Source organism: Megalopta genalis, chromosome 14, assembly GCF_051020955.1.
Source record: "Megalopta genalis isolate 19385.01 chromosome 14, iyMegGena1_principal, whole genome shotgun sequence".
Lineage (NCBI taxonomy): Eukaryota > Metazoa > Arthropoda > Insecta > Hymenoptera > Halictidae > Megalopta > Megalopta genalis.
In genome coordinates, this window is record NC_135026.1 from 1,262,236 (window position 1) to 1,274,358 (window position 12,123).

The following is a 12,123-nucleotide window of genomic DNA, read 5'->3' on the forward strand; positions in this document are numbered from 1 at the left end:
AATGAAATGGGCATACCAGAGATGAACTCATTGATATATGTAGATGCCACCTACTACTAGCAACTCAGCCACATCACGACCTACGAATCGTAATAGAAATTAATACAATGTTTACATGGAACCTACAAAAAATAAAGAACGAAAGGATATAAGATTATTAAAAGAACAAAGAAGCACATTTAGAGTGCAACATAAGTTCAAAATTTGATAACTGTTGCGTCCAGAGACAAGGGCCATAAAAAGGTCCCACCATTGGGGAAACCCTCTCAGGCCCCAACAAGGGTCAAGGCAGACACCCCCCTCCAAGGGGTGATTCGTGCCTTGACCAATAATAAACAATCTACCTCCATCCACGGGTGCTCTTCCACGACTTTCCAGCGTTGGAAGAGCATTCTTCCACCAGCGCTCGCAGAGAGTACAACACAAAAAATAAAGTTCTCTAAGACTACTAGAGACCCTTCCACGTCATTAATTTGCCGTAGGAAGCGCGAATCGAGCGTACAATAGTTCGGTCGCGCATGTACGTTAGGCGACTAACCGAACGTACGGACAAAACAATAACTAGTATCGTGTCTCATTAGGCTTATAAAGTATACATCGTATTTGACTTGGAAATACTCTTAAGTAATTAAAAAGGTGTCGTTTATATTATCTTGTCCTAAATTTGGCTTCTGAGATATTATTTTGTCTACATACATTTGTGCAGTCATAAAATTATGTGTTTAACATCCATACACAAATCTACTGAAAATAATGACTGATTATTTACATGTAGATATAACAAGTACAGGATTTCCCAGAGAAATAACTGCCCCATTCAAACCTTGCAATCGCGGAGGTGGTAATTCTTAACCAATTATGTACGTTTATTTAATCAAGGCAAATATATTACTATGATCACACAAAAATATTTTAAATGCAGGGAATTATAAAATAATTAAAATGATCAGAAACTGACATAAATGATAGTGAAAGATTCCCTTTTTCCAACGAAGTGATAATTATTAGTATTCATGAGCGCCTAGAAATTATATCTGTCTTGTGATTTATAAAACTCTGCCAAGTATCTGAAATACATTAAAAGAACTAATGTTTTACGAAAATTCATTTTACACCCTGATAGAAAATTCTAATTTACAATTATTATGATTGCCATTTCTTAAATTTTAATAATAACAACAAAATTTTCAACCCAAAAGTAATAAAAATCATTAGAAGTAGGAAATAATAGAAAAGAAAAATTAACAAGTTCAATAAGTATAAAGCGTGGCAATAAAGTTGACTAGGACATTTGGAACTTACACAGATTATTTGAAAATTCTATTACATTATCTAGTTCGCAGAATTTGTCGGGTATGCAAATTAACCATTTCAAAATAGCCGTTCCATTGGTGAAGCCGATATGGCGGTTTTCTAAAAAATTACGTGCTTCCTCCGCTGCTACGCCCCTGAAATGTGTCCATAAAGTTCATTTTTCTCTTTGTAAGTTCGATATTGATCAACCTGATGATTCATAATCAAAAGTTACATCGGTAATTGCAAGACATACAAAATGTTAGCAATTTCATTACCGAAATACCGCGAATGAATGCAGAAATAATATAACGTCGTTAAATATACAAAAAATTATGATCAAGAAATTATGTAACTGGTATATAAAATCTTAGATGATATTTTAAATTCTTTTTAAAAAATCAAAGAGTTGAGGGGAAAATGCGAGAAAAATATCGAATTTGAACCACTTCACCACCGAGACGCGTAGTAAAAATCGAGAAATTTCGAAAAATGCAATTTACTTATCCGCGCTGCGAATAATAGAAAATTGAAGATAATGCTTCGGTTATTAATTTCTGTATCACTCACGACAACACACTGACTTTATTGTGCAAAATATTAATTGTTGATAAAATTGCGAGAAGATCACCAAAATGATGGTGAGGGCTCTGAAAAACTGGACTCAAAAATATCGACTGTCTTCTGGACCGACTCGGGTCTCTTATTTATATTACGTCCCCCAAAAAGGCCACGCCTGTTTTGGGGGACTCGCTGTCTTCTTTTGCCCCCGCTTAGTTTAGCGGGGGAGACAGCCATCGATGAACCCTCGCTGTAGGGGTGCGCTGGCCGTTCGGCCAGGCAGCGGTACGCGGCCGGCGGCTTTCTCCGCGACCAGGCATGCAGTACATCTGGCAGTGATAAAAAATAAAGAAACAAAGGAATTTCCGGTTCTTGCAAACGTCAAGGACGTTTTCTCTCCGTCGACCCCTTGACATCTGCAAGCGGACAGTTTTATGGTTATTACGGTCGCCGGCCGTGTGCCGCTACATCACCCCCTTGCCAGTGATTGACCAATCGCGATACAATTCTTATTTCTACAACAAAAACAAAAACAAAAACTTGCCCTGCGACATGCCATACGACGGTATATGCGATACTCGCTACATCCCACTCTCTCACTCATTCATAATAGTATCTTATTTTTGCAATCTGCAATCTATCCGGAAACCTCACTCGTCTTCCTGAACGTGTAGTTCGCACCTCTTGTTCCGGAGCAGACACTGTCGGTTCTGACCGCGGTACCTGCATTGTTTGAGTCGCTTCATTATCAACGGCATCATTAACAACGTACGCCGGCTTTAATCTATCAATACTAACATTAACAGGTTTAGCCTTAATATTTATCACAAAGTTTTTTGGGCCCCGGGATATGACCTCGAATGGTCCATCGTACGGTGGCTCCAATAAAGTTCGTACTTTATCATTCCGGATAAACACTTTTTCACACACTGTTAAGTCTTTATATACAAAAATCCGCTGCGCATTGTGGTGACTACCTGCGGCTGGGGTGATCCCCCGGAAATGCTGACGTAGTTCCTCGGCAAAATTGGAAACGTCATACTCGCCTTCTATTTGACGCGGTGCTAGGAACTCACCAGGTAGACGCAACGTCTCCCCATACACAAGTTCTGCTGCCGTTGATTTGGTGTCCTCCTTCCAGGCTGCGCGTAAACCCAGCAATATGGTAGGAAGGACCCTCGTCCATTGAACGTCTTGGTGGCAACGAATGGCAGCCTTCAACTGTCGATGGAAACGCTCCACCATGCCGTTCGCCGCTGGGTGGTATGCTGTTGTCCTTAAATGTGTTGTTCCTGTTAACTCGTTCAAATGCTTGAACAAGGACGATTCAAATTGTCTTCCTTGGTCGGTTGTCACTCTAAGAGGGGTCCCAAATCGAGCAATCCATCCCTCGTAGAACGCTCGTGCCACCGTTTGTGCTTCCTGATTTATCATCGGGAACGCCTCCGGCCACCGGGTATACCGGTCCACGCAGGTCAAACAATACCTATGACCTTCCGACATGGGCAACACTACAATGTCAATATGCACATGTTCGAACCTTTCCGACGGCGCAAACTTTCCGAGCGGCGAATGTACATGCCTGGACACTTTTGAACGCTGGCAAGAGACGCACGCTCGCGCCCAACGCTTACTGTCCGTTTTTATTGACGGCCATACATATCGTTCCGTCATTAATTTCGCCGTCGCCTTAATTCCGGGATGTGCAAGTCTGTGCACCGTATCGAACGCCGCGCGGCGGAATGTTCCCGTGACAAATGGCCTCGCAATGCTCGTCGACACATCACACCATACAAAACTGTTTGACCCAGGAATTCGCATTTTTCGTAGCACTAGAGCACTCGCACACTCGCCTCGCACGTAGGCCGAGAGTTCGCTATCGGTGTCTTGTGCCTTCGCCAATTCTTCGTAATCGAGAAGTTCTTCCACTTCCTCGATCCTGGATAACGCGTCGGCAATAATATTGTCTTTTCCGGCAACGTGACGGATGTCGGTAGAAAATTGACTTATAAAATCTAGGTACCGGAATTGCCTCGGCGAGCACTTTTCCGGTTTTTGGCGAAACGCAAACGTTATCGGTTTGTGATCGGTGAATATAACAAACGCACGTCCTTCCACCATATACCGAAATTGCTTAATTGCTAAATATATAGCTAATAGCTCGCGATCGTAGGCCCCGTAATTCGTCTCCGCCGCGCTGAGTTTTTTTGAAAAAAAACCTATCGGTTCCCAACCGTTCCCGGTGTCCTGCTGTAAAACCGCGCCAACCGCGAAGTCTGAGGCATCGCAGGTAAGCGCAAGGGGGGCGCCAATCTGCGGGTGCGCCAGCAAGGTGGCCTGTGCCAAGGCTCTTTTTGACTCCTCAAACGCTACTACCGCCTCTGCATTCCAATGAATCGGTGTGCGACCCTTCGCGTTACCTGACAGCAAGTTATTCATTGCTGCCTGCACCTGTGCAGCCCTAGGTATGAATCGTCTGTAAAAGTTCATCATACCTAAAAACTGCCTCAGCTGTTTGGCTGTAACCGGTTGGGGGTATTCTACGATCGCGCGCACCTTACATTCTAGAGGTTTTGTGCCCTTATGTGATACCGAATAACCTAAAAATTCTACCTCGGGTTTTCCGAACGTGCACTTGCCCGGGTTAACTACTATACCGTACGACTTCAGCCTATTAAATAAAATGTTCAAATGTTCGAGGTGTTGCGCTTCGGATTCCGACGCTACGATGATATCGTCTATATACGCGTACACGAAATCTAGTCCTCGAAGCACCTCATCGATAAATCTTTGAAAAGTCTGTGCCGCGTTGCGTAACCCGAACGGCATCCCCGGAAATTCGAACAGCCCGAATGGCGTCGTAACCGCCGTCTTGAACACATCTTCGGGCGCAACCGGAATCTGATTGTACGCACGCACTAAGTCTATCGTTGAAAACACCTTTTTTCCGAATAAGTTTTGCGCAAAGTCTTCAATATGCTTTACCGGGTACCTATCCGGAACTGTGCGGTCGTTGAGTGCCCGGTAATCTCCGCACGGTCTCCACTCGCCTGATTCCTTCTTTGGCACCACATGTAAAGGAGATGACCAGCTGCTTTCGGACGGCCTCGCAATCCCCAGCTTCACCATTTCGTCGAACTCCTTCTTCGCTGCCCTGAGTCGATCCGGTGCCAACCTCCTTGGTCTGCAACTAACCGGTTGACCTGGCGATGTCCGGATATAATGTACCGTTGTATGCTTTTTTCTAACAGTCGGGATTCCCTCTGGTCTCGTGATTTCGGGAAATTTCTGCAACAGCTCCAAGTATATGGAATCCCCCGAAACCGTTTTCACGCTGGGAATGTCGCTAGCACTTCTACCTACCGGTTGCCCGGGCACTGACAACGAAGTTATATTGTCTATCAACCGGCGATTCCGAATGTCTACCAGTAAACCATAATGGTACAAAAAGTCTACGCCGATAATTGGCTTAGATACACTGGCTACCACAAACCTCCACGTAAACTCGCGACGTAACCCAAAGTCCAACGTCAACGTGGTTGTACCAAACGTTGTAATTTCGGACCCATTTGCCGCGAACAACACATAATCCGATTTCTTCCCGGGGCCACGAATCATGGATCGTGGGTACACGCAAAGGTCGGCTCCTGTATCGACCAGGAATTGCGTTCTAGTCGTCTTGTCGGTCACAAATAGACGGCGCGGCATCGGGCTCAAGTCATCTGCCGTCATCAACGACTGCCCGGTTCGTTTCCCTGCATCGAGTTCCATTTGCACGGTGGAATACATCGATTCGCACTCGCTCCCCAACGCCAATGGTAAAAACATTTACCCTGCCTCTGTTCCGTGCGTCTTTGCGACACGGAGCGTTGACGGGGCTCCCGACGGGCAGGTGATCGGGGGCGATACCGGCGATCGAAACGCGAAGAACGTTCATTCCCAATCAACTCGTGTCGGATCGCCGCAATCTCCTGCTGGAACGACAGGCTGATTTGCGCCATTTTTAAATTTATGAGTGCCTCAAGGTCTTGAGGCGCGTTGCTCGGTGCCGCGGCTGCTGCAGTAGATGCCGACGCCTCCGCTACCTGAGTTCGGGGGCCCATCGTCTCGGCTATCGCATCTGCCAGGTCAGCCACCTTATCCATCTCCGTGTCCTTCTGGGTCGCTAAGATTACCTGCATACTATTAGGCAACCTACCCATCCACAGCGTACGCAAAACACTATCTGACACGTTGTTGCCAGCCAGTCCGCGCAAGTGTCGCAGAAATTGAGACGGCTTCCTGTCTCCAATTTCCTCCGATTCCAGCAAACGTCGCGTTTTTTGTTCTTGCGACGAACTGAGCCTTCGAATGAGTTCCGTTTTTAACCTCTGGTACTGTCCAGTATTTGGCGGGTTCATTATAATGTCGCGGACTTCCGCGGCGTACACAGGATTCAATGCTCCTAACACATACCCGAATTTTGTGGCTTCGGTCGTAATACCCGATGCCTCGAAGCTGCGTTCGACCATCCCAAACCACATTTCTGGGTCCGACGCACAGAATTCGGGCATCCGAACGGCCACTCGCGACACAGATGCTTCCGCGGACGCGCCTCGCGGGTACGACGCACCCTCGTTAGGGGTAGCCATTACTAACTTTATCTGTTTATCAAAGTACCTTATACACCGTTATTCGTGCGATCACGTCGGGGTCACCAATTGAGGGCTCTGAAAAACTGGACTCAAAAATATCGACTGTCTTCTGGACCGACTCGGGTCTCTTATTTATATTACGTCCCCCAAAAAGGCCACGCCTGTTTTGGGGGACTCGCTGTCTTCTTTTGCCCCCGCTTAGTTTAGCGGGGGAGACAGCCATCGATGAACCCTCGCTGTAGGGGTGCGCTGGCCGTTCGGCCAGGCAGCGGTACGCGGCCGGCGGCTTTCTCCGCGACCAGGCATGCAGTACATCTGGCAGTGATAAAAAATAAAGAAACAAAGGAATTTCCGGTTCTTGCAAACGTCAAGGACGTTTTCTCTCCGTCGACCCCTTGACATCTGCAAGCGGACAGTTTTATGGTTATTACGGTCGCCGGCCGTGTGCCGCTACAATGGGAAACATCGCATGAAAACGCTAAAATAGCACAGTCCCTTTGATTTTACGAGAATATGTTGGTATATGCGCCATATATTAAAACTAATTACATCATCTGTGGACGGTTGAATGTATGCACAAGTTAATAGGTATGTGTGTATAAGAACGCTTCATTATGATCGCCTTGTTTCGACAGCGATCGATTTGTACAATTCTAGCAAATATGAAATTGTACTTTTCCGCGTATAAAGAGTTATTGCCATCTCTATAACCAAAATCTATCCACTGTTTTCGGATGTCTTTACGTGTATATATGTCTGTTTTAATGGTTATTGATGCTGATTTTATGAAATCTTTCATTTTATTTATGAAGTTTTTCCTCCAAGGCAATTGTGTATATATTATATTGAATGTCGTTGTTCAGTCGATGGGGTTTTGATGTCGGAGCTCGAGGCTTGGCGTCATATACATTCGAGCTAGCAAAAGTCATTCGAAGACGTAAATAAACGCTGTAAATAAATTCCCGTGGAATATAATTATTCTTTTGATACTCTTCAAACGAAGATAGACGATGCGAGTCGTTTAATTAATGTTTTATCAAATTAATGTTGACATGTAGAAGAAACGTTAATAAATTATATACACATATAAATAGAATGGAAATAAAAACTAATAAAACGCCAATGCAAATTGAATATGGCTTTCGCGATGTCTATCTATTCGAAAGACGGTATTACAAGGTGAAATATGCATAAAAATGAATATCGAATGTAAAAAAACGTGAATTATTATTCGTTAAGTTATAAAAGGAATAATATCATTGTAAAGCCTATAAATTGATGAACGTTATAAATACCCGTCCGTAAGAAAAAATATATAAAGTCATTCCTATAAAACATCGCTAATTATATAATTATTAGAAATAGTAGCTCAACTGTCCATAAAAATAATTGTACTTTATGCTATATTTTTGTACACGTTTTATAAATACTGTTTCCACAATTCAAACGTTCGCGATTAATACTCTTATTGCCTCCATATAATATTCAACATTGGTAGTAGAAATGGAATATACAAGATAATCGCAATGTCTAAATTTATGAAAATAATGTGTCTCAATTCTCTTTCGTATTTTTTATATAAATTTTACAATTTCTATCTGATGTTGGATATTTCCACTTTTATATAAATTATACGATTTCTATCTGACGTTGGTTATTTTCTTTCTTGTGATGGATATTTTTTGCAGGAAAGGCACTAAATTTTATATATAGAAGAGGAGCATAACTTCACATTTTCTAGAAGTGTATAAATGTGTATGTCAGATCAATATCGCTGTCGAAACAAGGACGAGCAAAACGGCGATCATAATAAAGCGTTCTTATACGCGCATACCTATTAACTTACGCATACATTCAACCGTCCACAGATGATGTAATTAGTTTTAATATATAGCGCAAATTCCAACATATTCTCGTAAAATCAAAGGGACTGTGCTTTTTTAGCGTTTTCATGCGATGTTTCCCATGATTTTCGTGATTTTCTCGCAATTTTAGGCCGAGAAATGTATTTTTCCACATTTCCAAAAGATTTTCGTACGATTGGCTGACGAAACGGTGAGGCTAGCCATATTTGTTTTTGTTGCTTTCTTCAAACCGAACAACGTAGCACCTAGTGCCTACAATCCTACAGAGTTGCTGTCTTCTACCAACCGGCAAGCCGTACGCAGCTACAGGTCAGTGCTTCCTTCAACAATTAATATTTTGTACAATAAAGTCAGTGTGTTGCCGTGAGTGATACAGAAATTAATAACCAAAGCATTATCTTTAATTTTCTATTATTCGCAGCGCGGATATGTAAATTGCATTTTTTGAAATTTCTCGATTTTCACTACGCGTCTCGGTGGTGGAGTGGTTCAAATTCGATATTTTTCTCGCATTTTCCCCTCAACTCTTTGTTTTTTTAAGAAGAATTTAAAATATTATCTAAAATTTTATATACCAGTTACATAATTTCTTGATCATAATTTTTCGTAAATTTAGCGACGTTACATTATTTCTGCACTCATTCGCGGTATTTCGGTAATGAAACTGCTAAAATTTTTTATGTCTTACAATTACCGTTGTAACTTTTGATTATGAATCATGAGGTTGATCAATATTGAGTTTAAAAGAAGAAAAATGAACTTTATGGACATTTCAGTGGCGTAGCAGCGGAGGAAGCACGTAATTCTTTAGAAAACCGCCATATCCGCTTCACCAGTGGAACGGCCATTTTGGAATGGTTAATTTGCATACCCGAAAAATCCTGTGAACTAGGTAATGTAATAGAATTTTCAAATAATCTGTGTAAGTTTCAAATGTGTCCTAGTCAACTTTAATACCACGCTTTATACTTATTGAACTTGTTGATTTTTCATTTCTATTATTTCCTACTTCTAATGATTTTTATTACTTTTGGGTTGGAAATTTTGTTGTTATTTTTAAAATTTAAGAAATGGCAATCATAATAATTGTAAATTAGAATTTTCTGTCAGGGTGTAAAATGAATTTTCGTAAAACATTAGCTCTTTTAATGTATTTTAGATACTTGGCAGAGTTTTATAAATCACAAGACAGATATAATTTCTAGGCGCTCACGAATACTGATAATTATCACTTCGATGGAGAAAGGGAATCTTTCACTATCATTTATGACAGTTTCTGATCATTTTAATTATTTTATAATTTCCTGCATTGAACTTGTTGATTTTTCTTTTCTATTATTTCCTACTTCGAATGATTTTTATTACTTTTGGGTTGGAAATTTTGTTGTTATTTTTAAAATTTAAGAAATGGCAATCATAATAATTGTAAGTTAGAGTTTTCTATAAGGGTGTAAAATGAATTTTCGTAAAACATTAGTTCTTTTAATGTATTTTAGATACTTGGCAGAGTTTTACAAATCACAAGGCAGATATAATTTCTAGGCGCTCATCAATACTGATAATTATCACTTCGATGGAGAAAGGTAATCTTTCACTGTCATTTATGTCAGTTTCTGATCATTTTAATTATTTTGTAATTTCCTGCATATTTGCCTTGATTAAATTAACGTACATAATTGGTTAAGAATTACCACCTCCGCGATTTCAAGGTTTGAATGGGGCAGTTATATTTCTCTAGAAAATCCTGTATTTGTTATATCTACATATAAATAATCAGTCATTATTTTCAGTAGATTTGCTTTTCAATTGTGTATGGATGTTAAACACATAATTTTATGATTGCACAAATGTATGTAGACAAAATAGTATCGCAGAAGCCAAATTTAGGACAAGATAATATAAACCACAGTTTTTTAATTACTTAAGAGCATTTCCAAGTCAAATATAGTGTATACTTTGTAAGCCTAATGAGACACGATACTAGTTATCAAATTTTGAACTTATATTGCACTCTAAATGTGCTTCTTTGTTCTTTTAATCATCTTATATCCTCTTGCTCTTTATTTTTTGAAGATTTCATGTAAACCTTGTACTAATTTCTATTACGATTCGTAGGTCGTGATGTGACTATAATTGATAATGGAATTGATGAATGCGCATACGGCGTCAGGTTGTTGAATGACAGAGTTGCTAGTAGTAGGTGGCATCTACATATATCAATGACTTCAGCTCTGGTAAGTCCATTTCATTATACTTCTCTAGGAGTTCATTAAGAATTATTGAGCAGAGCTGGGCACATGCATATATACGTAAATATATACGTAAATTTATATATTGTATTTTCTATGTATGTTCTATTCGAGTGTCTTAAAAGTCTCCTTACATTTGATATATCTTGTTTTACCAGTTTTTCTATAGATCAACTAGAATAATTTATTGCGAATGCAGTGTCGGGACAAGTTTTAGTTGCTGACAATAAGTACTGTAAGCCTCCCATTAGTTCTCCACAAGGAAGTTTATCCGTAGAATTAGAACAGTACAGAATCCTACCGTACGCTGTTATATCAAATAAATCGAGGACAAACTTTATAGCACTGCTACATCTGACACATAAGTGCTACCGACTCTTCAAACAAAATGTTTCGCTATAAGATTGCGCCAAGTTCGCCATTAATTTGGCAGTGCAATGCGTCTGCTTCCAAATACCGAGCCATCTGTGTCCGTATTACGACAGGCATTTTGTCTTAGCGAAATACATATTAAATGCGAACCAAAAGCAGTGGTTTTGCACCAAATTGATATAAATTTTCATGCAAAGTACACAAGCAAGCGTTTTACATGCATTTGGTTGAACCAGACTTGTCTGACAGGGTATAACAGACATTTAATTTTTTGTTATGCATGAATGTTTTCCTTTTTTCCTCGTAACGTTGTATGAAGTACTGTTACTTTTGATAGAGCTTTTATTTATTGCATTTAGTCAGGTAATTTTTCAAGAATTATTATAGTAAGTAAAAAGTTGAAGTTTTGATGTTGTTAACAAGTTCTTGAATGGAACACAGAGACTGTTTATTAAAGAGGTAATCACAAACATCACATATGTACATAGGTGTCGTATAATGAGATAATCTCGTCAAAGCATCTGCTAAGTTTTGATTTTTGAGCTTTATTTAAAGTTAGTGCAATTTCTGTTACGCTTAGATTTTTGAGGTATATTTACGAGTTATTACGAGTTATATATAATTTACGAGTTATTAAAAATGTTTTCGAAAAAATATCGCTGTTGCGCACGGCACAAACTAACCGTCGGAAGTCGTGAGGAGACGACACGATTTATTTGGTTTGGACTCCACAGTCCTCGGTTTACAATTCTTGGAGCACGGCTCCGTTCGACGTACCAAATGTAGCACAGCTACGAATTTGTTGCAAAGTGAAGCACGGATTCACTTAGACTATAAAATGGAAGCACGGCTTCGTATGGGCGCAAGGGCGCAGAATAATACTGGTCTATATGCAATAACGTTGTCTACCAAGATCGGCCGCTATCAAATTTGCGGCAGTATATATAGACACCTGGCCGATGTTCAAGGAGAAGCATCGTCAGGCGTCGAAGGCCGGTCATTGCCTCCTAATGCAAAAACACCGCGTATACATTTCGGCCGAGGCGAGCGTTTGACGGTCGGGCCAACGCACGTCGATCGTGTTATTGTCTTGCCGCTTCGCCGTTTATTCGACAAAAACGGCGAGACGGCGTACATCGAAAGTCGAAC

General features: G+C 40.7%; 1 protein-coding gene and 1 long non-coding RNA gene across 3 annotated transcripts; one reads left to right on the forward strand and one right to left on the reverse strand.

The window, feature by feature from the left end:
• Positions 1 to 5,787: 5,787 nt before the first annotated feature.
• LOC143260554 (uncharacterized) lies at positions 5,788 to 6,377 on the reverse strand. Its single transcript, XM_076526358.1, has 2 exons — positions 5,940 to 6,377; positions 5,788 to 5,841 (listed from the first exon to the last, which is right to left on the reverse strand). The coding sequence occupies exons 1-2, from the start codon at positions 6,375 to 6,377 to the stop codon at positions 5,788 to 5,790; spliced, it is 492 nt and encodes a 163-aa protein (XP_076382473.1).
• A 3,469-nt stretch (positions 6,378 to 9,846) lies between these two features.
• Positions 9,847 to 10,942, forward strand: LOC143260514 (uncharacterized). 2 transcript variants are annotated; one of them, XR_013034772.1, is made up of 3 exons: positions 9,847 to 9,936; positions 10,469 to 10,662; positions 10,761 to 10,942. It is a non-coding gene; the product is annotated as an uncharacterized LOC143260514 (long non-coding RNA). The 2 variants fall into 2 exon arrangements; XR_013034771.1 differs by having other exon boundaries at positions 10,469 to 10,942.
• Positions 10,943 to 12,123: the final 1,181 nt, after the last annotated feature.

Coding starts and splice junctions, on each gene's coding strand:
- LOC143260554 (XM_076526358.1), bottom strand. CDS start 6,377: ATGTGGTTTGGGATGGTCGAACGCAGCTTCGAGGCATCGGGTATTACG. Junction 5,842..5,939: donor CGATGGGCCCCCGAACTCAG/GTAGCGGAGGCG, acceptor GGCGCAAATCAG/CCTGTCGTTCCAGCAGGAGA.